General features: G+C 38.8%; 1 protein-coding gene and 2 non-coding genes across 7 annotated transcripts; all 3 read left to right on the forward strand.

Annotated features, from left to right (window-relative positions):
• The first annotated feature begins 10 nt into the window (after positions 1 to 10).
• Positions 11 to 28000, forward strand: NAP1L4 (nucleosome assembly protein 1 like 4). Of its 5 annotated transcripts, none has more exons than XR_011151338.1 (16): positions 11 to 123; positions 3994 to 4025; positions 5138 to 5198; positions 6634 to 6735; positions 7666 to 7807; positions 7915 to 8001; positions 9537 to 9656; positions 10240 to 10311; positions 13744 to 13883; positions 15799 to 15944; positions 17796 to 17818; positions 18450 to 18569; positions 18864 to 18893; positions 20123 to 20200; positions 21367 to 21404; positions 26722 to 28000. XR_011151338.1 is itself a non-coding variant. In XM_069016930.1 (16 exons), exons 1-15 carry the CDS (start codon positions 26 to 28, stop codon positions 21370 to 21372), a joined length of 1236 nt encoding a protein of 411 aa, XP_068873031.1. In that variant the 5' UTR covers positions 11 to 25; the 3' UTR covers positions 21373 to 21404; positions 26722 to 28000. The 5 variants fall into 5 exon arrangements, 3 of the variants coding, with proteins under 3 accessions (XP_068873031.1, XP_068873032.1, XP_068873033.1); XM_069016930.1 differs by having other exon boundaries at positions 20144 to 20200; XR_011151339.1 differs by lacking the exon at positions 21367 to 21404 and having other exon boundaries at positions 26722 to 26764.
• On the forward strand, positions 8208 to 8335 carry LOC138112133 (small nucleolar RNA SNORA54). Its single transcript, XR_011151564.1, has one exon. It is a non-coding gene; the product is annotated as a small nucleolar RNA SNORA54 (small nucleolar RNA).
• LOC138112132 (small nucleolar RNA SNORA54) lies at positions 11240 to 11359 on the forward strand. Its single transcript, XR_011151563.1, has one exon. It is a non-coding gene; the product is annotated as a small nucleolar RNA SNORA54 (small nucleolar RNA).

Raw genomic sequence — 28000 nt, forward strand, 5'->3', positions numbered from 1 at the left:
GAGGGAGGGGCCGGCGCCGCGGCCAATGGGACGCGGCTTTGTTGGCGGCGGCACTGCCCGAGCGAGGAGGCTGCGAGGAGCCCGGCGGCGCTGCGGCCTCTGCGGCGTGAGGGGCGCGGGCAGGTGAGGGCGGGCGGCCCCGGGCTCTGAGCCCTGCGCCCCGGGCACCCGGCGGGGACAGCGGACGGAATGAACCGGGCGCCGCCACTGCGGCGCGGGACTGGGGATTCTGTCTGGGCCCGCTCAGGGGCGGAGCACGGTGGCGGCCGCAGCCGCCCAACCGAAGGGGTTTGCGCGCGGCCCGCCGCGGCCCCTTTTTAAGGCCGGTTCGAGAAGTTCGGGCCCGCGGAAGGGGTCCCGCTTTGCTCCATGCCTGGCGGCGGGGAACGCGGGGGTTCCGGCCGCATGTATGGCCGCGCTTGCCTGGCAGCGCGCCCGCCCTGTCCCCGCCCTCCCGGGGGAGCGGGGGAGGAGGCGGGCGGGAGGGCTGTTCGTGGCCAGCGGTGCCCCCGGCGCTCTCACGCCGCCGTGCTCGCGTTGAGTCAAGGCTTTCGTCGCTTGGCTAGGGTGCGATGCGTTTGCCTGACCTCAGCCACGGTGTTGTGTTCCCGCAGCGTGGCGGGCGAGTCGGGGGGCTCGGGTTTGCGTTTCGAGTTCCTTGTCTCCCAGTTGAGGGCTTGTTTGAAATTTTCTCTGCTGCTGCGATTGTTTACTACACATAATACTGGTGCCCGTAGGATTTGCTAGACTCCCTTCCTGTAACATCTGCTCACGAAGCTTCAAAATATAAAGGTAGAGAAGCGATTGTGGGAGTTACAGGTGAAAACAGAATCACTAGGAAAATTTTTATGAGGTCATCTCTTAACAAAATAGTGTTCCTATAAGAAAATTTCCGAGGTGAGCCTAAGTATTGCTGATGTTCAGCGCTTGTGGAACAGGTTCATTAGTTTCTTCCTTAGCTATTTTGTTATGATCCCTTCTTACTATCCTTACAGAAAGTATCAGACTGTTACGTTTGTGGCTTCCCACGGGGTTACATCCCAGTGCCTCTGCAACGGAAGTTGCAACTTTCCCTTCTGATTTGTTGTAGTTACGAAGAACACTTAACAGCTGTGGGCGGGAGCCTTCCTGTGAGTTCAGGAGCCTTTCAGTTTCCTGCTTTGTATTTTAGTTGTGTTTAGAAGGTTTGTGCAAGGCAGAGAAGATTTATTCTGTGTACACTTCTGAGTACATCTCGCCAGTGTCTAGACTTTTCCTTTGTGTCCTTCAGGATATTGTCCTTTTAATGCACTCTTTCTATCCTAGTGTGCATTGAGTTTACAGTTTCCTGCAGTTTTAAATGACGATGGTGTCCGACATTTGTGCCAGACAAGTTGCAGCAGTAGCAACAACAGCAGCAGGACAGAGGCTTGATCTGGTCTCCTCTATCCCCAAAGCTTCATCTGCATGAGCATTTGAAAACAGAGAACTGTCCAGAAGAAATGAGGCACTAATTTGGCCTCTTACTGGTGGTGATAATAACGATGCCTTCTGCTGTTATTTCCTTGGGTTCTGGTTGCTTTTTCATGTCTTTATTGGCTGAAAACTGAGCTCACTTGCTTGGAAGGTAATGAAGATGATGGACAGGAAGGCTCAGTGTTTTGGTACTGTTCTTCAACTGGTGTGCACTTTATCTCTAAAATTACCTTCGTCTCCCCTCTGCTGCCCTCACCAGCTTGTCTTGAACAGTTTTGTTGGTGACTCCGTGGCACTGAAGTCGGTGCAAGACAGCTGGAATGCAACTGGGAATCACAAGCTGTCTTCTAAGGAAGTTTCTTCTATTTATTTATTTATATACTTCTTTTTACTTTCCAGTTGCCAAAGGCACAACTCTAGGGAGTGAAACGACTTGAAGTATGTATTTGCACTAGAGAATGGTGTCTTTTTTTTTCTTTCTTTTTTTTGTTGTTTCTTGTTACTTGGGTGAATGGTTTTTGTCAGAACATGCCCACTTCATGTCTGTTCCAGTGGAGATGAATTCAACTGCTATTAAAACATTATTCCATGTTTTCCAAACACGAACGAGGATCTTGTCTTCCATCAGCAGGCTTGAGAAGTAGTTCCCTGCAGGAAATACAGCACAACCAGCTGAGTACAAGAATTTATAAGTGGAGCAGAGTCTTTTCCATTAGCTCTGTCTCTGGGCCTAGGCTGGAAGCCACAAGTCTGTGAGGATAATTTTTAAGTAATGAGAGTCCTCATTTTTAGTTGCTTACTGTTGCCTCCTCTAATAGTGACTAGGATCATGTAACTTGTTGGCTGAACTCTGATATTAGGTTAATTTGCTCTGTTTTGCCTTTTTAATTGTATCTTTTTTTTCCCCTGCCTTCTGTTGCCAAGGAAGGAAAGATTCATTTGTGCTCCTTTATTTCTTCACCTGTAACATTGTAAAAATCTTCTGTTTTACTCTAGCAGGTGATTGCTGGCATTGCCACTTTCTCTTGTTATGTTTAGGGCAAGAGGAAGAGTTTGGAGGTAAATCTGCCTGAGCTGCTGGAACACCTACTCTGCCAGAAGCCCCTTTCGTTTGTTCCAGGGCTTAAACTGTAGGGTGGGCTCCTAGGCTTACTTGGGAGATGTAAACAACTTCCTGTGGAATAACCTGAAGTATGCTGTTAGTACTGTCAAAAATTAACAAAGCTTTTCACCTCTGTTTGAAATGGTTGTGGAAGTGTTGCTTTTGCAGCTTAGAGCAGGATTCAGCGTTTTCCAGATGGGAGAGTGCATGCAATCTCTGGGCTGCCGCTCAAGTTGGCATTAGCACTTAGGTTCTTCTTTGGTAGCCCTCTATTGGAAACTGGGCCTGAGATCAGACTGTTTGGCCTTCACAGAACCAGAGAAATCAGACCAATCAACTCTGACAAATGATTGAAGCTACTTTTCGTTCTGAATTTGACTTGCAGACTAACGTCTTCTTTCGTGAAAGCTTGGTAGTGGAAAATATTGCCTGTGCTTCTGAATGGTAGGGAGTGATTACTGGAATTTGTGATCAGCTGTTTAAAATGGGGGTAAAAACCCCCAATTTGTGTTACTTAAGTACATGTACGGGCTTGGCTATTTCAACCCAGAAAACAAAGAACAGCAGAATAAGTTAGACAATCTGGCTCCCTCTGGTTTCTCAGGAGAGCTAATTTAGATTTTGGGGGCTGGGGTAGCTGTGCTAAACTTGGTTCCAATCATTGTTAGTAATGAGATTTTAACTTCTCTCTTTCCTATTGGCTTTCTGACTCCTGATAAATAAATTCAAGGCAAATCTTTATACAGGGGATTATGCCTTCCTAGCTATTGTCAAAACCCCTTCTCTTGATGAATAATTTTCTTCTCTTCAGTGGTTTTTTTCTCTTTATCTAGCAACAGTTTTAGGCACATTGTAGAGCATCAGAAGCAGCTACTCACAAAAATAACCTTGATTAGACAGACAAGTGAAACATATTTTTCTGCTTCAGTGATAAAAGAGTCATTTGGAAGTTATTGTAATTCATTTCAACTTTCATTGTTTATAGCTCAAGTATGCTATATAGGCAGAGATGAAAAATTCATTATTTACTGTGGTACTGTCAAGGAATTAGAAAATAATACATTTCTGTCTTCCTCTTTGGCTTATTTTTTTGATGGAATGCAGAGCTAATCTAGGAAACTGTGGCACTTATATTCAGACTGAAGACCCAGGACTGTGTAGAAATGCATTAGTATCTGGAGTATTTAACAGAAGAAATAAGTTCTAGGAGGGTTAAACCACCTGACAGACTGTTCAAAAACTTCTTAGTTTGAGTTGGGTATTGTGGTAGCTATTTAGTTTACTGTGAGGGATTATGCACGATGAATTTCTTAGCAAAACCAGCAGCTGTTAATTTGTATTGAGGTTTTAAACAATGACCTGTTCTATTTTCATCTTCTGTTGAAGTAAACAAATTACTGTTCGAGTATTTTTAAACACTACTTTCCAACTTGCAGGTGGATACAGGCACACAGATGGCAGATAACAGGTATGTTGGACTGTTTTCCTGAAATTAAATGAAGGTAGTTAGAGCCAGTTGTATATCTGATCTTCTGCAGGAGAGGTTTTTGTTTGTTTTTTTTTTAACCTGTGAAGAGTGGATTGCTAAACTTGGATAAGAATAAAATGGTATTATTTTTCTAAATGCTCTAAAGAACTGAAGAGCCTCAGTGTTTCTCTAATCTGTGTAATTTAAGCATGCAAAAGGCACTTTTTTTTCTAGTTTATGTAGTATTTTTTGAACATACAGTATTTTTATGCAACTGCTGCAAATCCGTATGTGCTGCTGCTCTTCTGAGTCTTGCAGTGCTGGATAAGCTGGTCTGTCCGGTACCTGATAATACCCATTTGTATATGTGATATCTTTTCTAGTTTTGTGTGTGAGTTAGGGTTAATTTCAGCAATATCCAGTGTGCATTTTGTGACCTCTAAACTGGCAGGGAGCACAGGGAATGCTGGCTGGCTGTTGACTCATGCTGGGCCCTCTCCCTCCAGCACATGAAGTGTGATGGAAGACGTTGTGGCAGGGAGATGGGGAGGACATCCCTACTCTCTTTTAGAGTAGAAGAGAATTTTTTAATCAAAACAGCTTGTTAGAGAAGTTGGAAACAGAGCTTTTATCTCCTTGTTCATCTTCCTTTCATACCTGCATACTTTCTTATGTTTTTCTTCATCACTTACACTAAAAGTGTCTCATATTCTCATTTGTGAATAATAACATTTTCCTGTGCAGAGTGAATGGCCACATGATTCAGAGACTGAACCATACACATGAATGGCCACCCATTGACCTGATGAGATGAATTTATCTCTCAAAGGTTTTTGTTGTGGGCTTGTTATGTTTTGTTTTGAGGTTGGTTTGTTTCTTTTTTTTTTGGCCTTACCTTTCCTTGCCATTGCATCCTATTCATCTTTGGAGATCTAGTTTCATATCCAAACCTTTGAGCTTTCACAAGCTTGAAGACATAAATATGTCTTTTATTGGCATACTTGTCTATATAACATGTATGTAGTAAATTGAAAATTCAGAATAACTTCTTAAATGTTAACATTTTTGTAATGTGATACTATTTTAATATGTTACCTTTTGAATTCTTTTAGTAAAACAGAAGATACTGCTTCAGATTCCCTGGAGGCTGCTAAAAATGCAAGCAACAAAAAAGGTAAGAAATACATAGTAGTAGGTAACGTTACAGAAGTGGAATAAGCCTTTGCAGTTAAAACTGAACATGTGTTCACAGCTGTAAGCAAAACAATGGTTTTTAGGCTGTTCACTTTCTGATGTTTTCCATATTTATTGCAGCCAAAACCAGAGTGAAGGCTGTATTTCTGCATGTGTTATGACTGTGATGCTTTACCATTGCACAAAATGTCCCACTAGACAGTTGGAATAAGGCCTGCAAAGGCTGGCTTGTAACAACATGTATTTGTCATCATAATTATCAAAATGAACTGTTCTCTTTGGATGCTAGTTTTTTAGTGTCTTGTTTCTCAGAAAATGCATCTTTATAATATGTCCTCTTGGAAGTTTTTGTTCTCCAGTAGCAAGGTTACAGATGACTGTTGAAAAGTGTTTTTCAAATTAATACTTCTGTGTGCAGAAAAGCTACAGTTCCATTGTTTCTCCAAATACTCAAATTTGTGAATTATAGTGAAATGTGTTTCATTTATGTGGTCACTGAATGTTCTTTAGGTCTCCTTCATTACCTATTCCTTTTTTTTTAAGAAATGCTTTGTGACTGGCAATTGGAAATCACATGAGAACTGTTAGGCACCATTGAATACTTCTTACAGTCAAGTTGGATTGATAAAAAACAACAACAAAACCCCAAATAAATGAGAAAAACAAAGCAACACACAAGCATATAAAAGCTTCAGAATGTTAGTTCTACGCAATTTATCAGGCTCTTAATGTCTGGGGAGAAGAGCACTGAGAAAGCAGGGAAAGATGTGAAAAGCAAAGGTCTTCCCACCATGACACCATGTATGGTTATTAGTAAGGGTTTTTAACTCCTAACCAGAAGCATTTTAGATTCGACCTCCTGAAAAATAGTCTTCTGTGAAGTGTTGTGATGACTGGGGAGTCTTACAGATTGTAAAATCATATTGATGTAAAAAATCAGTAGTTGTCAAGGTTACAGTGCTATGGTGCTTTATTGTCCAGTACACAAAGTAGCTGGCAGGGTTTTCAGGAGTCACGAAAACATGTCTTGGAAGTGGAATTCAGTGGTTTTCCTCTTGCAAATTTATATGTGGGTTTTAAGGTACAGCTAATATAGAGGGAGGATAGAGAAACTCCAGTTTGCACTTTCTCACATAAAGGGAAAACAGGAAATTTGCTTGTGTTGGCAATGTACTACTTGCTTGTAGAAGCAGCTGATAGATGTGCAGAGAAAAGTGCTTTTTCTGTCATTATCCAACTTTATATTCCTGAAATCTGGTCCTGAAGTAATTGTTTGTGTTATTAGTTAACTACAGTGGTGTTATTTGAGGTGTGAAAATAATGAGTATTTTTACTGTGACTGCTGTAAGACACAGTATGACAAACGTGCTATAAATCTATGCAAATTTGTTTGAAAGTGGTTTTCTGTCTTCATAGAAAAGCTGGCAGACCAAGTGATGCAAAATCCACAGGTCCTTGCAGCTCTTCAGGAACGTCTTGACAACACATCACTTACTCCTTCAAGTTACATTGAAACGTAAGTACTGAGCATGATAAAATTCTTGCAAGACTGAAAGCATAATAGAATATTATTACTGTGTAATTGAGGTAGGAAATTAGAATAAATGATTCACTAAGAAAAATGGTTTACTTAACCCGTGATTCACAGTGGCTTACTTGGAAGGAAGAGTGAAGTTTTAGCTTATGCAAACTTGCAAACAAAATTTTGTGCAGTTCAGTATTTTCTGTGGCCATTATTGTTTTGGATAGGAGTAACTCCCCTCCCCTCCTTTGTTTCCTTCTGTGACCCTTCCTCTGACAGGGCACGTGCTGCATTGATTGATGATTTCTGTAAGATTGCTGTCCAGGATATAATGGAAAGTTCAGGACCTGTATATCCCTAGTTTGAAGCTTCGTTTTATATTGACTGTAAAGTAGACTTAAATATTGCCTTTAATAAATACTTATGCTTTTATTTCTTGACTGAGAATAGCTGGCTGTAGACCTCTTTTTAGAAAAAACATAAGTTCTATCGAGCGTTCCTTTTACGTAACTGCATCGAAGTGTTCGATAATCTAAAGTGCAGATGGGCAGTGTGCGCTCTCGAGTGTGACCCGTGAATCAAAGCCTTCCCTGTAGAATGCACAGCTCTTAGTTTTCATAGGTGGATCAACACAAATCTAGTCTCAAAGTTTAGGTGTAAACAAAGGTATTAATTTCAGATCTCTGAACTACACGGGGAGGGTAGTGGCCCCAGGGAATGGAACAGAAGATAACACCTTTGAGAACAACTTGGGTAGGAGAGGATTCTTTCAGCTTTTTGAAATAGGTTTTGGAGAAACATGTATGTTTGACATAAGCCTTTTATTTAAAAATTGCACATAGTTATAAGCAGCTTATTTTGGAGTAATATGTGAAATAATGGTGAGGCAACTAACTTTTAACCTTAAATAATTTTGGTTTTTAGTTTTCCAAAAGCAGTGATAAGAAGAATTGATGCCTTGAAAAAGCTCCAGGTGAAATGTGCCCATATAGAAGCTAAATTCTATGAAGAAGTACATGATTTAGAGAGAAAATATGCAGCACTCTATCAACCTCTTTTTGATAAGGTGGGAAAACTATGTATATAATTTTTATTTCTTTGTTCTTGTCACTTCCGGTTGCATATACATAGTTTCACATCTTCAATTACATTCTTTGGTTTTTTTTAACACAGAGAAGAGAGTTTATTAATGGGGAAGCTGAACCCACAGATGCAGAGTCAGAATGGCACAGTGAAAATGAGGAAGAAGAAAAACTGGCTGTGAGTACAAGCTGGGTCATAAACTATGGTTATATCAGATTGTCAGAGTTAAATTCCTGTTCTTGCCATTGAAAGACTTAACTTTTGTGTCAGTGATATGTTCTTGTGATGAAGACACTGTTATATCCAGTAAAAGCTTCTAAACTTTTAGTTCAGCCTTTTTTCAAAAAATCTGTGGCTTGAGGGAATCGAGGAGTTGCCTTTGTTGGCACTGTTCGTAACCTGTTAACAGCATCTTCCTGCTAATGGGTTCCATTCCAGTGCTACATGAAACCCCAAGATAATAAAAGGCTGGTTGTTTCTCTGCCTGTCCCCGTTATTTTGGGGGACATCATTAGCTTTCATTTTAGTAAATACAGGTGAGACACTTGTCACACAGTCACAGAGCTAATATAATGTGTGCTGGCTGGTGGATTCCTACTTGTCTATTGAGTAGGAGCTGTCTAGATTTAGGAGGCATAATATAGTCTGTAGGCTGCCTGCTACTTTCCCAGCATCGTTTCTGGAGATGTGTGCTCAGGCTTTGTCTCAGGAAAGCGACCTACTTAGAAAACTGTTTGCCATTCTGTCAGGTTTTCTTTGCTTTTTTTTCTTAGCCTGATTTCTCCTGGTTTGTTTTTTTTTTGATGCTGTTCTGTATTCCAAGTGAATTGTTCTCTTTGTTTTTACTGATCTCCTGAGATTTAGCATGACACAGTACTCAATGTGCATGAGCAAAAGCAGTTCTTTAGGCTCTGTGTAAATACAGCATTGACAGGCCAAATTCCACACAATAAAACCAGAAAAATGTCTGGATGGGAAGTAAACTGCAGCTTCATATTCTTGGCTCGTCATAACCCAAGTAACTGCCAAAACCATCTTAAATATCTGCTGCTATCTAGTGGTGTAAAGGGAAAGGTGCAATACAACTAATTGACACTCCCAATTTCCAGGGTTGTTTGGGATTGAGAAATGACTGAGTCATTCTTCTGTTTTATAACATTTGACATCACTTATGTGGAGGGCATCCTGTTTCCCAAAAGAGTAATAACTGGACACAGCATAATAAGGAAAAATACCCATGAAAGACAACTTTACAAGTATTCTGCAAAATTGGGAAGCTGAAACAGCATTTCAGAGGGCAGTGTTAAATTTTAAATTTTTTAGATTAAATGCTGTAGATGGCTTCTGGAGCTACAGAAAGGTGATGAATAGAAAAATAGAAAGGCATTTATATTTTTTTCTCTTTATAGAAAGATAGAAAGTGTTTTAATTATTTCTGTTTGTCAAATCAGTGAAGCAGATCTATTTAGTCTTCATATAGAAGAATTTCAAATGAATTGAAAGTAAATCCAAATTAAATGTGTATATGTTTAGTTGCGTAAATAAATCTTGTATCTCTTAACTTCATTTACAGAGGCAAAAAAAGTAGATTTCAAATGTTCCTTAAGCACAGCTTCAGAGATGGCAATTGTTTTATACTTCTGTCTCTGTTTATTAAATATACTAAAAAGTCACAATTTAATTTCTTGGCTGTTTCTGTATTTCTTTCCCAGGGAGACCTGAAAAATGCAGTGGTAATAGACGAAAAAGCAGAAGAGACAAATGTCAAAGGAATTCCAGACTTCTGGTTTACTATCTTTAGGAATGTAGATATGCTAAGTGAATTAGTACAAGTAAGTTTCTGCTCTGAAATGAGCAACTTCTGTTGTGTTAAATGAATTGCTGCTTTTCCCATTAGTAGTCAATCGATTCTCGTGGAATGTGTGTGATACACCAAATCTTCTGAGTCTTTGGAATCCCTGAAGATGCTTGAAAGGCTAATGATGGACAAGCATTTTTAGTTTAGTCCATAAAGGATTATTTTTGCAAGGATGTTATAGGAATACCCCTGGCTTGGTTGAATTAATGTTAAATAGCTTAGGTAGTTATGCCTGCACTTGTATTAATTGCTTTTAATGCTGTTAAAGAGGAATTCCCTGGAGTGTGTCTTCCTGTGAATCTCACTGGCAAGAAATACCCTGAATGAAGTTACTGTATCTTCAGTAATACATCCTGGCAGCGTTGTTTACTGAAGACAAGGCCTAATGATTGAGAATTTGGCACATAGTGTTTGCAGTTATGATTAAGAAATTTAGATCCAGATCTTTACTTCAGCTGAAATTGTTGAATTAGTTACAGACTTTGGTTTTTGCTTGGGAAGAGGCTGTTCTTCTAAATATTGCCTGCTGAATTGGATTTTACTTTTTTTCTGCTTAGGAATATGATGAACCTATCTTGAAACATCTGCAGGATATTAAAGTTAAGTTTTCTGAACCAGGACAGCCTATGGTGAGTTTTCTTTACTTGTTTCTCATGAAGATTGTAGTAATGAAGTGAACAGCATTCCAAAATATTCATTCAGCTCTCTTTGGCTGTATTGTGTGTGTGAGGTTTCTTTCTAAGCTAGTATTTTCATGCTTTGCCTTGTAAAGATTTATCTTCAGCTTTCCTGACTCTTTGCTCTTTCATTCTTAGCCTGGACAGCTCTGACATTACTGGAGGTTGTAGATTAAAATTCTGGCCCAATTCTGTCTAGTTTTTGCTTTCTTTTTCTCTCTCAAATTCAAGTGTAGCTGCTCTTAATAATACAATTACATTGCTGTTTTTGATTTGAAAATGAATTGTGGGTAAAATTCTGGGTATCAAATATTTTATCAAATAAGGAGATGTGACTTGGTAATACTAATCAAAGACAATTATTATGAATACTGTACCTCTTGAAAAGAATAGAAAACAGATAGAATTTTAAAAGTGTATCTAATGAGTATTTCTTAAAGTACAACTTTATTTTTGGAAATTGTTTTCTTGTTTAAGTTCAATGTACAGAAACAGACTCTGTTTGTTGAAAAGAAGTTGTTCTGCTGCTTATTCAATTTATGCAGACTACACTTATTCCTTGAATTCTCTTTGATGGGGAGGCAGGGAGAATGATGCAGTTGGAGCCTACACATACTTTCTTTAAATTCTTTAAATTTTATCATTGGGCTTAGGAGAGGATATGAGTTTTACGAAGAAAATAAATTGTCTAAGCACAAAGTAAGGTATTCTAAGGTATTCTAAGAAGCTGGCTGTTTTTATCTTGAAGCATATCTATTCAGTGGCATCTGGATGAGATGGGAATAGGTTTTTTTGCCTACATCGTTTTTATGCTCTCATTCAGCTTTGTTTTACAGTACCTTAAGTTGAAGAACTCTTGAAACAAGGGATTTATTTGGTCTTGCACTGTTCGTAACCTTTTGACAGCATTTTTCTGTCAGTGGTTCCATTCCAGTGCTACATTAAATCCAGAAATGGAAGGCTGACAAATTCCATGTCCCTTCTGTATTTGGAGACAAAGGATGTGTTCCCAGTTGCTTGAGTGAAACCTGTTCTGCAGCTGTGTGACTGTCGTATCTGCAATTCTCTGTTGAAAATTGGGGCAGCAGTGGTAGCTTTGTACTGTAAGAACTTCACATAACCAGCGTGTCACAGATGCACTAATTCTGCTAGGAATTAGGTTTTGCTGCTAAAGAAATACATGATAATTAGGAATTTTCTGATTTACTGTTCACCCAAAACAATTAACTGTAGTTATGGTACTGCAAAAGTGGAAAGTGGATTTACCTGACTGCAGTTAAAGTGCTTCAAAGTCCTGTTTGTTATGGCCTGCACATAGAAACTTTTATCTGCATGAAGCAGAAGTGATTCCATTGCTATTTGCTTTTACTTATTTATAATCATATGGATAAACTTACATGTATTTTATAATTATAATTTCTATTTACATACGTATTTGGACATCAGGATTCTTAGCTAGCATATTCAGATTTGGATGATGCATCTGGGTATAACTTAAATAGCTTCAAAAAAGGAAGTTTTCTTTTTTTGAACTTCATGAGAACATAGCTGATAAAAAAACCCCAGAGGTGTCCAAATAAAGAGTGCTGGAAAGGTCATTACAAGACTTCAAATACTATGTGAAGCTTGAAGCCTCTTGTTTCTTAATTAGCAGGTATACAATGAAATGCTGAAATGCAGTCTGTGCAGATATTTTTGTCTTGCTAGCCCTTGGGATCCTGCATGCAAAGTAGTGCCACTGGTTGGTTATTTATAGCCCCAGTGATGGTTTATGGGATTATTTGGGTATGATGTTCGTCACTGGTAGTGGATAAGCTAAGTTTGTAACTCTTCCCCTGAGCATGTTTGCCAGAGAGAGATTAGTCTTTGCTGAAGACAGCTTCCAAACCATGCAGCTGTCTTGAATTGCTTTAAAGGGGAGAAAAGCTGAAATAGGCAATAGGAAGTCAAACACAGATATTCCAGTGCAGTGCTGGGTGCCAGTGGCTTCCTGTCCTTAAACAGTGAGCACAGGGGTGGGGAAGGCTGCTGTTGCCATTGGTCTCCATCACTCCTTGACCACTCTCTTTGCAGATTTGAGTCATGTGAGGAGATTCATGGAGTCTTAGGAAGATTAAGGGGCCTTTGGGAGATGAGTGAGGGATAAATATCTTTGATGAACATTCTGTTGTCCCGAGTTATTTATCTTGTCTGCGCATGAATAGCCTTGAAAAAGAGGATGGCAAGGCACCCCCCTTGATGATAACAGACAGTTTTCTGGCCTGAGTGTGAAGAATGCCTGGGGAAGTATATTCAGGGCCAGTCTTTTGGCAGCTATGCAATCTGTTTTGTGTGCAGATTAGGGGTAATTCTTAAGGCATATTACTGGGGGAGTAAATAAAATATTTAAGGTAACTGTTACACATGCTGTGGCTGGGCAGTGATGTTGGGAGCTTTGGCTTTCAGTCCTTTCAGTGTGCTGAACTGACCTGCTGGCTTTTTCCCCTTCAAGTCACTAAATCAATGCTGCCAAAAACCTTTATCCTGTATTGTTTCCCCTGTTCCAAGACAGCTTGAGTTTTGGTTTACTTTAAAAAGTTCATAGTTGGTCCTGAGTGCAAAGTGAGCATGGTGCAAGCAGTTTAGAAAGCTTTACAGATCTGAAAATTGATGCATCGTGGATGCTGTGGTTTTCCATAACTGGAGCCTTTTGTTCTCCATGTAAGAAACTGAATTTCTGCAGACAATTTTTGGGTGCCAGAGGAGGTTCAAACATAAATAGAAACACCTGCTTCAGGCTGTAACCTGTTGAGACATGTTGGTTATAGGATTCAGTTTATGAAGTCAGTGTTCTTTTGCAGAATTTCCTATTATCAAATGGAAAAAACCCCTCTGGTTCCTGGTGGAATGTACTATTTAAATAGACTCCTGCAATCTAAATTGTGCTTTAATTGGATATAAAATCTGATTCACTCTCTTAAGATGATGGTATTGATCAGACTTGGGGGAGCAGTGGAACCACGTGGTATTGTTCTAATGTAAAAGTGACTTCAGAATAACAACTTCTTCACCCCTAGTGCAAGGATGATGAAAGGCTTCCATAGGAAATGAAATCAAGACTTCTCTCAAAATACTTATTTTTAAGGTTGCTTTTAAGACAGCAGTTCTATGTGTGAAGGTGAATGGAATGTACTAATTACCTGTTTAAATCTAAGCCAAGGTTGTTGTAGCTTCTTGCTACATTTGAAATTCATTGACATTCTTAATTTCCTGCTTCTGCTGTAGTTTGAAATATGTTTGCCATCAAATTATTTTTTTTTTGTATTTTCAGAGTTTGATTAATGATAATTATGCTGATGCACTATTTCATAGATGAAAGTTAGTGGTAACATAAAATTTCTTCAGTCTTTCTCATTAGAGTTCCACTTTGGGCCCAATGACTACTTCTCTAACTCAGTCCTGACGAAAACTTACAAGATGAAGTCGGAGCCAGACAAGACAGATCCCTTTTCATTTGAAGGACCTGAAATAGTTGATTGTGAGGGGTAAGGAAAACTCAAACTCAAAAAAGCTTCTGAAGTAAAAATGCTTTTTTTTTTGCTTACTGTGATAATAATTAGTGAAGATAAAATTGTTACTGACTTCAAAACTGGGAATGTTTGTAGGGATAGTGATGATGTTAGCCTCAGCATGCAGAAGTAACAGATGCATAGATGGAGATGTATTTCAACATAGCGTACATTTTAAATTGGACACCTTTCAAATTTAACAGCTCTCTAATTGAGGTAACAAACCTTTTATTTCCAGATAACTGGGTAAATTATTTTTAGTCATTACTTTTCAGACTACTCCCTCAGTCTGGTAAGTGGCCTTAGACTCTCTTGGATTCTTATCATCTCCTCAGCAATTTTTATTCTAGCAGGAATTGATTTATTATTATCAGGCAGGAACAGGTCATATGCATCATGTACTCTTTCAGCTTGTTTTGAGGCTGGAACATAAAGACCATGCAGTTTGATTCTGGCAGCTGGGGTTAATGCAGCAATTTTTTTTTAATTTTATTTTTACTGTTTTTGCAAAACATGTTCAGGAAACAGCTGTGGATGGTAAATTCTCATGTCTGTCCTGAAAGTCTCAGTTGAACAGCACATTAGAGTTTTTTGGGAGCAAAATAATCATTCCATCTAATCTAACGCTTTCTCTTCCCATCCGTGAACTTTGCTCTATAACCAAATTTCAGTGCCACACCAGAGCAGAGCTGACACAAATGAAAAATGGCTTTTGTACTCTATTTTTCTCAGCATCTAAGTATTCTTTTCTGTTGGTGATTATTTGGTTTTTCGGGTTTTTTTCTATTCCTTCAAGGATGTGTTTTGGTGGGTTTTTGGGGGGTTTTCTAACTCACGCTTAAAAATTGCCAAATACTTGGTTTTTTGAATGCATGCTGACAACCTCAAAACTTCTTGACTTTTAGTGCTACATTGAATTGAGCATTCACCTGCAGTGAGGTAAACAGTCTGCTTGGGTGTTTAGTGAAAGTTGTGCCTAAGTAACAGACTACTCTATTTTGAAGAAAACTTAATTCATTGTAGCAAAATATTTTCTGTTAAAGTATTACAAAGGAACACTTTCTTAGGTTGCTGATTTGTCAGAACTTTGATTTCAGTTGATGTTTCCTGATGAAGGTGTTAGATATGGTACAAGTAGAGCAGGAAAACGTTTCTGTGATTTGTTATACAGGTTAAGTGTAAAACTGGTGACTGGCCATCTGTCTATAGGACAAGATATTTTTGAGGCACTTAAGGGTTACTGTGACACTGTTATTTCCATTACAGGAGAATTAGCTGTGTTTGCTATGTGCAGTTTTGGGTAAAACTTAGTTGAACGAAGAGAGACTTTTCATTGAGTGTCGGTTTGTACAGCAGCAGAATGGAACTGAGAATTAGGCTCTTTTCAGCTTGGTGTGCTTGGCTGCCAAGTCAATCTAAGCACTGCTCTTTGGAGAGCTCAGACACTGCTCTCCCTGGCCACGCTTTGGACATGCAGTTTTAGGGTAACTGGACACTTCCTTGACCTGTAGTGAGAGGATGTAATGCATTGTTTCCTAATGGTCTGACTGGTGTGATTTTTTTTTTCTGGAATAGTTTAATCCTGTCCTTGGTGGCAGTTGTTGGGCCAGAAGTCCAGTTGTTGGGCCAAAGAGGTATTGAATTATGAGTGGAGTGGGGGCAGTGATTACTCTGCCAAGACAAACTTGTATAGCATTTTCATTTAGGGAAATATTTGATATGTCCAAATACCCATCATCTGTAGGACTATGATCCACTTCATATCTTGTCAAGTAGCTTTATCTAGAGAGTGATAAGTCATCTTTGCCTTGATGTTGCTGCTCTGCTGCTCAGTTCCTTCTTTTCCGTGGTGCCTTGTGTTAAAATGCTGTTCCTCACATGCTGTCTCTAGGTGTACTATTGACTGGAAAAAAGGAAAAAACGTCACGGTTAAAACAATCAAGAAGAAACAGAAACACAAGGGCCGAGGCACAGTTCGGACAATTACTAAACAAGTACCCAACGATTCATTTTTTAACTTCTTCAGCCCAATAAAGGGTAAGCTTGGAAATTAAGAATTTAGGATCCTTAAAATAGGTTGTGTTTTGCTTATATGTATTTGTATTTATGTGGCTTAAACATTCAAACTATGCTGCTGCATTGTAAACTGTCTGGTTACTAGAGGAGGATTGCAAACTCCTGCCCATCCAGATTATTTTGTTCTGATGTTATTCTGTAGAATTTGGCCAGTAGGTGTGCAGTGTAAACAGGATTCATAGTATGAAAAGAGTCTCATGTAGACTCTCAAAGAAGTTAACACGTTTTACCACAGGATGGCTCCATGCATCAGTTTGATGTTTCTAACATGCGAAAGAAACGTATTCCATTGTTGGTCAAGTTACAGCATAGCAGTTTGATCGAAACCTCTGTGTCAAGTGACAGAACTTCCTGTAGTTTCTTCTGTGATTAATTAGGGTTTCCTGATACTCCATACAGAATTTTGTCATTTTCCTTGTCTAATGTTAGATGTGTACTCACATACTAAACAATCCAGATGGATTCAAAAACCATTATTTTTTTTCTTGGTACATCTTTCATCATCCTCTTCTGCGAACATAGATGAAGGAAGTAGTTTATTTTGTGGACTAAAGGGGCCCTACAAGAAAGGTGACGAGGGACTTTTTGCAAGGGCATGTAGTGACAGGACAAGAGGAATTGGCTTTATCCCAAAAGAGGGCAGGTTTAGGTTAGATATTAGGAAGAAATTCTTGACTGTGGAAGTGGTGAGACACTGGAACAGCTTGCCCAGAGAAGTTACGTATACCCTATTCTTGGAAGCGTTCAAGACTGGATGGGGCTTTCAGCAACCTGGTCTCATGAAACATGTCCCTGCTCATGGCAGAGGGGTTGAAACTAAGTCATCCTTAAGGTCCCTTCCAGCCCAAACCATTGTGTGATTCCAGAGATGTACTGAACAAAGTGGTTCTTGATTCTATTGTGGGCTGTTACGAGCTAGCTATCCCTCCTAATTACCACTGCAAATCCTCATGTACATGGGGTAAGAAACACAGGATGATATGTATTTCCAAAGTTGGAGGTGGTTTGGTACAGAAATACCCTTTAATTTTTGTTGCTGCTTTGAGGAAGGGATGGAGATTAGTCTCCTGTTGTTATATTGTTCTTTTAAATACTTAAAGGGTACACTTTGGAATTAATTGTATGAGATAAGACACTGATATCTGCTGGCAGTTGACACTTGCATTTTCAACTTGAGAACAGACTAAACCAAATGATAGCTTTCACAGTAGATCACATGGTAATGTAGAGAAGGGAAATACATTGTGATTTGTGTTGGGGTTTTTTGCATTGATTTGGTTTTTTTGTTGTTGGTTAGTTGGTTGGTTTTGTCTTTAAACAAACAAAACACCCACCCTGTTCCATGCTGGTTACAGTACTGGGTCTCCTCTGAACAATGCTTTGCAGATTCTTGTCAAAATGTTCATCTGCTTGGTGCTAACTGTTTTGGGGGAGAGGAGATGATTTGTAGTGCTGTGCCAGATGAAGTTACTGTAATTACAGTATTTATATAGAAACTAAATATGTTGATCCACATGCCCTCTGAGCCCATCCTTGTAGAAAGAGTATTTCCTGTGCAAAAATCTTTGATATACAAATGGCAGCTTTGGTGCTCTAACTATAACATGAAATTCTTAAAAGTACGATTTCTAGGTTTAACTTAATACTAATCTGAATTGTCACTATAGTTTTAATAGTTACCTTGTGAAGCCTTTATAACCTCAGTGTTTTCTGGTATGAGAAGGTCTTTATACTGTGTTTTGTCATCTTGAATGTTGAGGTGGGTGATACTATACAGGCTTTTCTTAAATTTCTTGTCTTTTCTTTTTGCAGTATCTGGTGATGGAGAGTCATTGGTAAGTTTTTGAAATGGCACAATTGCGCTTTGCCACATCGTTTTTGCCAAGTCACTGTATAGTGGCTATAGAGTTCTTTTATCAAGTACTGTGTATTATTATTGTTATTTTTGCTTTTGACTAAACTGGGCTTCACCTTGATAAAGTGAAAGGATACTGTCGACTTCTCCAAGTAATCCATTGACAGTTTACTGTTAGCCAACTTGCTGATCCAAGACATCTCCAGTGGTTGCTGTTGGCAAGGTCATTATTTTCCCTGCCCACACAGCACTCCTGCATGGCTGGTACCTGACTTCTTTAAAAATCAGTCTGGAGCATTCTGAACAGTTCTGTAATGTCAGATGCCAGAGCCAGCCAAGTCTATGAGCTTTTAATAGAAGGTGCCTGAGCAGGACAGTAACGTGCATATAGAAAGTAGGAAACTTTTACAGAAAATCTCAATTCTGCAAATCTAGATTTAGACTTTAGATTTTACTGTTATGAAGTTAAGTATACTGAAAGTACCTGTGACCTCAAGGTTGATAATGACAGGGTGATGTTTTCCCAAACCTGTTAGATTGAAATATTTTCATCTGCTTCTGTGTAGCACATGACATTTGCAATAGAAAACTCAAACTGACTTGCCTTACAGGATGAAGACTCAGAATTCACTTTAGCAGCAGATTTTGAAATTGGACACTTCTTCCGTGAAAGGATAGTCCCTCGTGCTGTGCTGTATTTCACTGGGGAAGCTATAGAGGATGATGATAATGTATGTATGCAATTAGCATTTTGTTTATTAGTCAGCACATAGACAGAAAAATTCTCCTCCTTTTCTGATTAGACTAGTGGGAAGTATTAATAACATGAGAATAACAAAAAAAAACCCTGAAGAGATTTGTGTTATGTGGGGATAGGAAAGAATCATTCAACTTCCTGTAAGTTGTTAATCTACACCTGGAAGGGCTTTTGTTTCAGTTACTGTTTGAACATGCTACACGTATTACTGCAGAAGTTTTTATGCAAATACTAGCAGAGCTAATTAAACCTTGGGTTTGTTTTTCAGTTTGAAGAAGATGAAGAAGGTGAAGAGGAGGTGAGATGCACACTGTATTCTTTATAGATAACTGATTACCTATTCCATTCCAGCACCAGGAATAGTTCCTATATGGAGCAGAAAACAGTTGTTCATAAATGCCCTTGTGCATGGTACTTCTTTACAAAAGAGTTCAGCATTCATGACTTGCAGAAGTGTGGCCGGTTTTTCCTCTTCAGAAAAGTACTTTCTGCAAGAGCATTTATCCATGTGTTTTTTAGTATTTTGAAAGCTGCTTTCTGATGAATCAAAAATTATAGACAAGGTTTTTTTTCTAGAGTGCTACATGATAAGTATCTGCTCCTTAGGTGGTAGTGGAATTCAGCTGTCAGCTTTTAGTTGTCATAAGCTTGAAGACTGGGTCTTACTAAATGTAAAGTAAAAAGGGGAAGTGTGTAGCTGCTCAGTATAAAAGCTTAATTTAGGCTGGAATTTCTCGTACACTAAGAGCTCTGGTCTGTTTGCAGTAGTGTTGCATGAATACAAACACACTGTGAAAGGCTTTGCACAAAACCTCTACATGTTACCACACTTAAATGAACTAATACCCTTTGCATTTTTTGCTTAACTGCTTTTACTGTGCTGTTCTCACTAATTTGTCAAAGGTACAGCCCTGGCTGTCAGGTTCACCACACCAGAGTACATCAGAAGTTGTCAAGCTGTTGATCTGATGTGAGCTAGCAGCCTTCAGCATGCAGTCTCTTTTTTCTCTGTCCTTAGGCTGTTAAGTGGATAAACATTTTCATATTTTTATTTTTTAAGCTGGGTATTGATAGAAGTGTGTATGTGTATTTTTCATCAGTCTCCAGTGCCAGATGTTATCACTTGGATGTGGTTGTGTGTAAAACTGAGTGCAAAAATCCTGCACAGGAATGCATAGCCGGTCCACAGTAGTCTAAATAAACAATCTCTGGAGGGAGACCAAAACAAAGAACAAAATCAGACATGTATACCTATTACCAGAACAAAATTCCAAATAATTTGTTAGGTAGAAGTTTAAAAATTGCTGTGGGACTGCAGCAGCAGCTTACATAGGAAGGTTGCCTTAAGACATACTGAAACCTTTATATCATCTTTTGAAGATTTTGCATTTAAAACTTGGAATTCTTTTAAATCAGCCCAATGTTGACATCTGAAACACTCTGGAATATAGTGATAACTTAATCTGCTACTTTGCTTTTTGTCCATTACAAAAAGTTGCACTTTTAACCTGTTTTAATTTCTGTTAGTTTATCTCTATTTTGTCATAGGAGTTGGAGGGGGAAGAGGAGGGAGAAGAGGAGGAAGATGCAGAGAGTGATCCTAAGGTAAGGACTTTGTATGCTTAGTCATAACACAGACTATAATCATGAGCAGTGTAGCTAAGGGTATAATAGTTTGTGAAGAGATCAATAAATATTTTGAAACTCCCAAAAACACCCTAACTTCTGACTCTGCAGTGTTTTCATTATCTTCAGCACTCAAATTGCTCTTAAAAAAGAAGTTAATGTTTCCGTCAGTTGAGAAAATGTAGGTTTTGACTTCCAACCTGCACTAAGATAATTTCCAAACTGTGTGCCTTTGCATCTTAATGGCATCTCTGTGTAGTGCTGATATATAATTTTCCTTTAGAAAGGTCATATTCAGATTTTCTTTGGCTGGACTTCAAGTTAGAATTAGTCTGACAAATCTCAACTAGCTTGTTTGTTTATTTTCTTTTCCTTAGAATTGTTCTTTATCGTTGTCCTGATGGCTGCAGGTTAGACTCCACGTCTGTACTTGGTTAGAAATAAAAAAAAATCAGTCCTCAACTTTGAATTTTAAATTTTATGATACCTGGCTTAAAATTCAGCCTTGAAGGGTTAGTGTTCCTTCTGACAGGTATTTCTCAGTTCTTCAGTCATGGTAAACACTTATATTTAGTGAAGCTGGGACAGTGATGACAGACTTGTGTTCATTTAGTTCTTAAAACATCAGCTTTCAATTTTTTTATAAAGACAGATGAAAAAGTGAAAGGCATGCAAAACTGCTTGATCTTTGGATGAAAGTCTTAACAGCAGCTTGACATGTCACTCTTCTGGTGTAGTTTTATGCACATCATCGTATCATTAGTAAATGCTTTTTGTCACTATCAAGCATCAAGTTTGGTTTTCTTTAATGAGAAATTCTGTATACTAAAGAAAGTCTGTCTTGTACAAAGATCAATCAAACAGGGTTAGATGGGCAGAAATCAGTATTCTGACTGCTCTGTAGGATCAAGATGCAGTGGTGTACCTGTTACGGGAAAAAGTTGGACAGCTGAAAAACAGTGCTAGTTCTACATCAACATATGTTTGTGTGAAGTGTCAAATATGCTTCTAGAAGATTTGGTACTCTGTAGGGGAAAAAAAAGTTTAAGTTATCTTGGAAGGTTATGGTTGTTGCCTCCTGTATTATTTTGTACATTTCACTTTTCATCCATGCTGACAGTTCCTTTCAATTTTTTCCCATTTAGGTGTAATATAAGTCTGTTTATCATTCATACATTTCTAGGTAAGGTGGAATTCCATTCATACGTAACTTCCAAGAGTCCCATTTGTAGTCATGCAATGTGGTTTGTTTTCTAGGGTTTTCTGTTTTGTTTTGGTTTTTTTCCTTGTATGGGGAAAAGAAATGGGGGAATGGTGACTTCAGAGTTTAGGTTTTATTAGTAAAAAATAGAAAGAAATGGGTGTAGAGATGAGTGCCTTTAAATAATATAATTAAAGTAGATTTTTCAGAATGACACTCTGCCTTCCTGGCACACTTTCTGTTTTGCCTTTGTAGCAGTCAAACTGTATTTCATATACACATGATAAAAGATACTGAGACTTGTCAGACTTCATTTTTCCTTGTTTCTGGTTTGATGTTGCATCTCTTTTCTGTTTCTAATGCACTTGCAAATTATTTCTTAAATATCTTCTCTGCTCTTCTTAAAATCTTGTAACATCAGCTTACTTAGTATGCCTTTTCCAGCATCTTATTTATGCTGCCTGACAAAGGCAGGCAGTCACTCTTAGAAGCCTTTTCTTCATCTCTCATGATTCTGCACAGGTATTGTTCTCCTGCTCATCTGTCTCTTTATTTAAAAGAAGAAAGAAAAAGTTTTGTTGGATACTGTCATCTTTCACCTTTCATCCCATTCCTCACAGAGAACAATGCCTGCAACAGCCTCCATACTTCTTTCCCCCACCTGCCCCCCACCCCGCCCCCCTGTGGTTTAGGCTTCTGTCTTTTTATTTTAATTATTTAGAAGAAGCTATAATCCTTCCAGCTCATTCCCTCTGCATAGATAGTGCCCTTCTTTGCCTTTGTTAAACTCAAAATGGAGCTGTGCTTCTGTGCTGATTTTTGGTGCGGGTGGTTCACCTGCAGTAGTAGAACATCCGTTTGTCACAGTGGCTTGTCTGTTGTCCTGCTGCAGTCTCTTACACAGCTGTGTTCCCTCCCTATGGTTAAAAATTGTCAGCCACTGGCTTCAGTTTTTCAAGTCAACTTGGAATTCTTTTATTTTGTCCTTTGACATTCATAACTCAGTCCTGTTTTCCATTCTTTCTCCTGCTCATGCCATTTTCTGGTCCTGTTTCTCCTTGCTCCTTGCCTTTCTTTGCCTTTTAGTTCCCACCCCCTGCTATTCTTACCTAGAATAGTTTTCTTTTTCACGTACACAAAAATAATTGGTCTGTTTTCCTTTCAAATCCAGTTTCTCCTTTTTAGTCATTTCCATATTACTTCCTCCTTTATTGTTGTAGTACATTTGCTGCATGTCAACACTTTGTGCTTTGTTAACTTTTCCTCCTTCCTTCCTGTGAGTTTTAAGTACATTTGAGTTGTTCAGATACAACCAGATCATTATCATCTCTTACACAAAGCACTTGTGCCATATATAAGTTGTGGCTTTGGACAACTGAGCAGTCAGATGATTGGAAGTAGCTTCAGAAGTTGCTACAAAACTGGACAATGTAGTTTGTTTTGTCTGCTGTATTTTTCTACGTGTTTGCATGTCACATTCCTTTAGCTGCCTTTATTTCACCTTACTGAGGCTGTGCTTGAATTGAGAAGTAGCTGACAGGGTAATGCAAAGTGCTGGTTTGAATCATGAGCAAAAGAGCTGCTGTGTGTGAGACTGCATGGGCTTCAAGGAGCTTTGTCTTCTGAGTTATAGTGGCAGGACCTGTCAGCAGCAAATTCATTTCCAGAACCAGTTGTGGAGGGAGGCAGTTAGGGTTAGGGTTGCTTACTTAATTCCAGTTAGCTCTGGGTGTACATCCTGTGTATATATTTGATATCCTTGCTTTTTCTCATTCAGTAGCATAGAATAGGAAATAAAGATAAGGTTCAGCTTTAGGTCCTATGATTGGACTATTTCATTAAAGATGTTTCAGAAAGGCTTTCTACCTTCTGCACTGGAAAGGACATCGGGTTTAGTGCCTGCTGCCTGCTTTGTTCCCGCTGTTGGCAGCAGAGTTCTTGGGCAGTCAGATGAGATCTTGATGATCTGCCTGTTCCTGCATGGCTACTTTAGCAGATGGGAAGCTTCCCAAAAACTGAATTGGAAAAGTAAGGAGATAGAGACTTCATTGCTCTTTGAATCACCTAGGAATGTATCTTGCCTAGTGTGTATAAACACTGAATACTAATAGAAATTCAGTGTTTTCTTCAGCAGACTCTGTTTTGAAAAACAAAATTGCTAAAATAAGTGGTATTGGTATTTTGGACTTGCATCCCCATCCTCTAGGATACCAGTTTAACTGGATGGGTAGGCATGATGGGGTTTGTGTAGGAAAGTCATGAAAGCAGTATTAATTCAGACCTGTTTTTCTTCTGTTTTAGCCCTCTGTTCTTGCAAATTTTAGGGGAAATTTTTAATTCTGAGCAAGTGATGCAATAAATGAGTGGCAGTAACAAAAAGCTTTATATTGATCTTTGTTAGCAAAAGAGAAAAAATGGGGGGAGTCTCACTCAGCTTGTTCTTATCCACTAGGAATGGCATCTCAAACTGAAATTAAAGGCCCAGAGTAGTTTAAACTCCTTGCACAGAATAAGTAAATATGAAATACTTTAAAGATATAAAAATTTTTAAATTCTACCAATTTTAAGATAACTTAAGTCTGTTTATGGTTACTGTAGAGAATCTGTTAACAACAAGAAGAATTCTCGTCCCTGTAGCCCTGGTAGTGATCTTCAGTATGTGTGTTTACTGTTAAATTTATTTTAAAATAAGATGCAATTCCTCCTTGTCTTTGCCAGTTGAAATCTCTTTGGTCTTTATTGCCTGGCTGATGCACTTCACTACCTTTCTAAGATACCATGGGGAATTAATTTAGGGAAGTAGAGTATGAATGGAAATCTTGCCAGGATGGGGTGATAAATGGCACAGGGGCTAAGGCAGATCAGTGATAGTGACTGGCTGACCCAGTGTCACCAAGTCTGGGCTCTGCAGGGAGAGCAGGCTCAGGCTTTAAAGCCCAGCCTGAGGGAGTGTGGATGTCAGCTCTCCATCACACTCACAGCTTGGGGTCTGGCCCCCTGATACCAGAGCTAGCAGAGGCCAGAGATAAGTTTCAGTGTGCATTGTGCCTGCTGGAGCAGATGTAACTGGAAGGGAGTTGTGGTCTCTTTCTGCTGGTGTCCTCTGGGATTAGACTGAGATGCTTTGCATGGGGCTGAAGGTAGCTGTAGGCAGCATGGAGCTCATGTGCTGGCTTCCTCAGCAAGGGCTGTGCTGTGTGTTAGAATGGTGGGAGAATATGGATTATGTTGGAGTCTGGATCTGAAATACTGCCTTGATACTTAGGGCCTGCTTAAACATTTCGTTTGGCCAACACAGATACACCCTCAAGTGTAAGCTAAAAATAGCATAAAATAGCCATATTTGTCTCAAAATCCTCCAGCAACTGACTCAGATCCGGGAACCCCTCAAACTGTATTTATTTTTTTTTATCTGAGAGCACTAATCAACACTGAAAGGTCCTTAAAAAGGAACTTTGTGATCTCTGTGACTCAGTTTTTACAGGATAAACAATTATATGCAATAAATATGTTTTAAGTGCTTACAGAAATAAGGAAAAGATAATGAAGTTTATTAGAAAATATAACAAGTGTTTTGGTTGATCATTAAAATTTGGCGGAAATGGTTGCAGTGGTCAACCTAAGTGTGCCTTGATCTAAATATACCAGGTGACTAGGAAGGAAGGAAGGAGGGAGATGGAAAGATTTTTAAGTGCATTTTAAATAGCATTTTAAATAGTTTGTCATTTTATCATGGCTCTTATCCAGAATGCAGGGAGGGAGAGGAAGTGATGCTTCACACTGCTCTGGCCGTGTTTAAATACCAAGCAGTTAAAAGAAAAATACAGACCTTTAGAAAACTTTTGGTAACATGCTGCTGGGTTTTGCCTGCCCCTAAAAAAAAGGAATAGCATGCAGTGTGCTACCAGTGGCAGTTAAATTTTAATTCAAGAGCAAGAATGCTAATTTTGTGTTCTGTGCAAACATATCCCTTTTCCTGTATTTAGTCCCCAGTCAGTGCAGTTTAATTCACATCAGTGTTACTTGGAACTTCAGGCAGATGAGAGAGAACAAAGTTAAAGTTAGCCAGGTGTGCTGGGGGAGGAATACCTCAAGGAGGAAGTCTGAAAGGTCTCAGACACATCTGTGCATTTGGCTTTAATCCTGACTTGCAGTGGGAATGATAGTGACCACTTTGACCCTAAAGCAGTTTAGGTGAGGAACAGAAAAATATCCTGGATTTAGTGCAGATTTTCAAGGGCAAACTTCATGATAAGGAAGTTTAAATCAGTTGCACCTATTCTTCCTCACTAGAGGCAAAATGCTTCAGTTGTCTTAGCTCTTGGTTACGTGATGTATACTGAACTTTGGCATGAGTACATCTTTTATAACACATAAACCTCCTCTTTAGGATAGTAACTAAGAAATACCTTACTTTGCATGAGTGATGTTCTGGGTGTTGTGTTTTATACCTATATTTTTCTTTACTAGACTTCAGCAGGATTCTGTTACTGCTGTTTGTGTATAATAAACTATATTAAGAATGGTAAGGGGAGAAGCAAAGTGGAAATTCACTGAATAAATTCTGCTTTCTAAGAATGCTGTTTTACAATGCAAAAAAAAGCAAGAAGTGCAGTGTAAATCTGAAGTTTTTAGCTGTTTGAGTACTTGTTCTCATTCCCAAATACACTTCCTTTTGCCAAAGGGGAAGTTGTTGTACTGCCTAATGAAGGTGTTTCTACTTTTACATATTCAGATTAACATATGGAGTTCTTGCCCAGTGTTAAATTGTTGAATAGTTACCTGCTGGTGATGCAGAACCTAGCAGAAATCAACACATTAATTACATTTTTATCACCTTAGTAGAAAGGGCAAGGCTCCTAAGGAAAAACTCAGACGTGCTACAGAATAAGCAGCCTGCCTTCCTCCCTCCTCAGAGCTGGAGGAGGTGGCAGCTGGTTGTTAAAATTGTTTAACAGGGCTGGAAGTCAAATAGAGCCTGTGGTTGGGGGGAGTAGGTGGTGGTTTGCTTTCTTGTTTGTGTGAACCTTGGTCTACAGGATGCAGTGTTAACAGCACAAAAGAAGATTAAAAATTATGGGGTACCAAGCAGCTGGGGGCAAGGGGAAACCCAGTAAATGTGGTGACTCTGTTGGACCTTTATAATGTAGCTTGAGTTTGCATGTAGCATTTTTGTACATGCTAGTGATACCTAGTTAATTCAGAACTTCATAGCCAGTTTCTGTTTATTTGTTGAAGTGTTTTCTTTTATGCCAATTTGATTTTTAACTGGTTATTTTCTCTTTTTCCTTTTATACAGAAAGAGTCCAGCCAACCTGCTGAATGCAAACAACAGTAATAAGGAAATACCACTTGGAAGTGATATTTGAACAACTTGTAACAAATAGTTGGATACCTGGCCTGCAGTTCAGGATATTTTATTGCTGCAGCACAATCTTATTAACAATGCTTAAAATTAATTTGTTTTAAAATGCATGATTTTCACTAACTTTATTGCTTAACATGTACAGTGGCAACTTCAATGCATTTGGGAAATCTGAGGTTTAAATAAAGCACACTCTACAGCCGTTGGTACACTGTAGCTCAGTATGTCAATAGGCCTTTAGAGCCTTTTGCCCTATGCATAGGGGAATAGTCCAGACTACCATGTGAGGATTATCCATTTTCTTGTTAAACATTGAAAATCGTGGAATAGCAATGTGCTGAGAAGCTAAAGTAAATGGATTACATGTATGGTAGCTGAAACAGATAGAGCAATATGACTTTTTTGCTAGTTCCCTCCCCCCTTTTTTAATGTTTCTCGCAACCTACAAATTGAACTAGTGCTTGAGCAGCTTTAAATGTCATATTTATTATCTCAGTACAACCAGTTGAGTTGAAGTAATTTTACTTCATTGAAGAGGGTGTCATATTTGAGACTTAGTTGTTCATCTTACTATTTATTTATTCATGTTTGTAAGTACTTTGACAGAATTAGTGCTTTTTAATAGTTTTTAATATACTTGAAAAATCTTCCTCTTTTGCATACAATATGGGTACTTGTAAAACAGGTAATTCAAAGTGGTCTCAATGTAGTAGTCTAGACAGAAGAAACAAACTCGCATCAAAATGACAACTCTTCTGGATGAAGATCAAAATGCAAAGGCCAAACTGTTGCTGTTGGTGGAAGTGGGTTGCAGCCAAAGAACCAGACAATTTCCAGTAGTCTTATTGCTTAGTGTCCAGCATGAAAGGACCTTTCACTATGAACACGGAAACTTATCAAAGTGAAGCAGTTCAATAAATCTGAAGTTTGGGTGTCTTACTTGCAACACTGAAATTATTCCATTCCACAATTTGTTTTATTTAAAGTTCTGAAGTCTTCAAAACTACCTTTTGTTGTTGTGTGGCACTTAAGGTACACATTTCTAGTTTCAGCATCCATTGCCAACCTCTGGCAGCAGTTGAATAGCAGCTGTATCAACACTGTGACCAGGCATGTAGAGTGCTCCAGCCTTACCTACACATTTGTAACTTAATACAGTGTTTTCAATTTGTACAGAATAGATAGAATATTCTATTAAAGTTGTGAAACATGA

The sequence above is a fragment of the Aphelocoma coerulescens genome, chromosome 5 (assembly GCF_041296385.1).
Source record: "Aphelocoma coerulescens isolate FSJ_1873_10779 chromosome 5, UR_Acoe_1.0, whole genome shotgun sequence".
NCBI lineage: Eukaryota > Metazoa > Chordata > Aves > Passeriformes > Corvidae > Aphelocoma > Aphelocoma coerulescens.

What these genes read in the sequence shown, in the direction of transcription:
- NAP1L4 (XM_069016930.1), top strand. Translation starts at nt 26, where the DNA reads ATGGGACGCGGCTTTGTTGGCGGCGGCACTGCCCGAGCGAGGAGGCTG. An exon ending in TGCTAAGTGAATTAGTACAA is followed by an intron (nt 9,657 to 10,239) that starts GTAAGTTTCTGC and finishes TTTTCTGCTTAG; the next exon opens with GAATATGATGAACCTATCTT. An exon ending in CTTCTTCAGCCCAATAAAGG is followed by an intron (nt 15,945 to 17,795) that starts GTAAGCTTGGAA and finishes TTCTTTTTGCAG; the next exon opens with TATCTGGTGATGGAGAGTCA.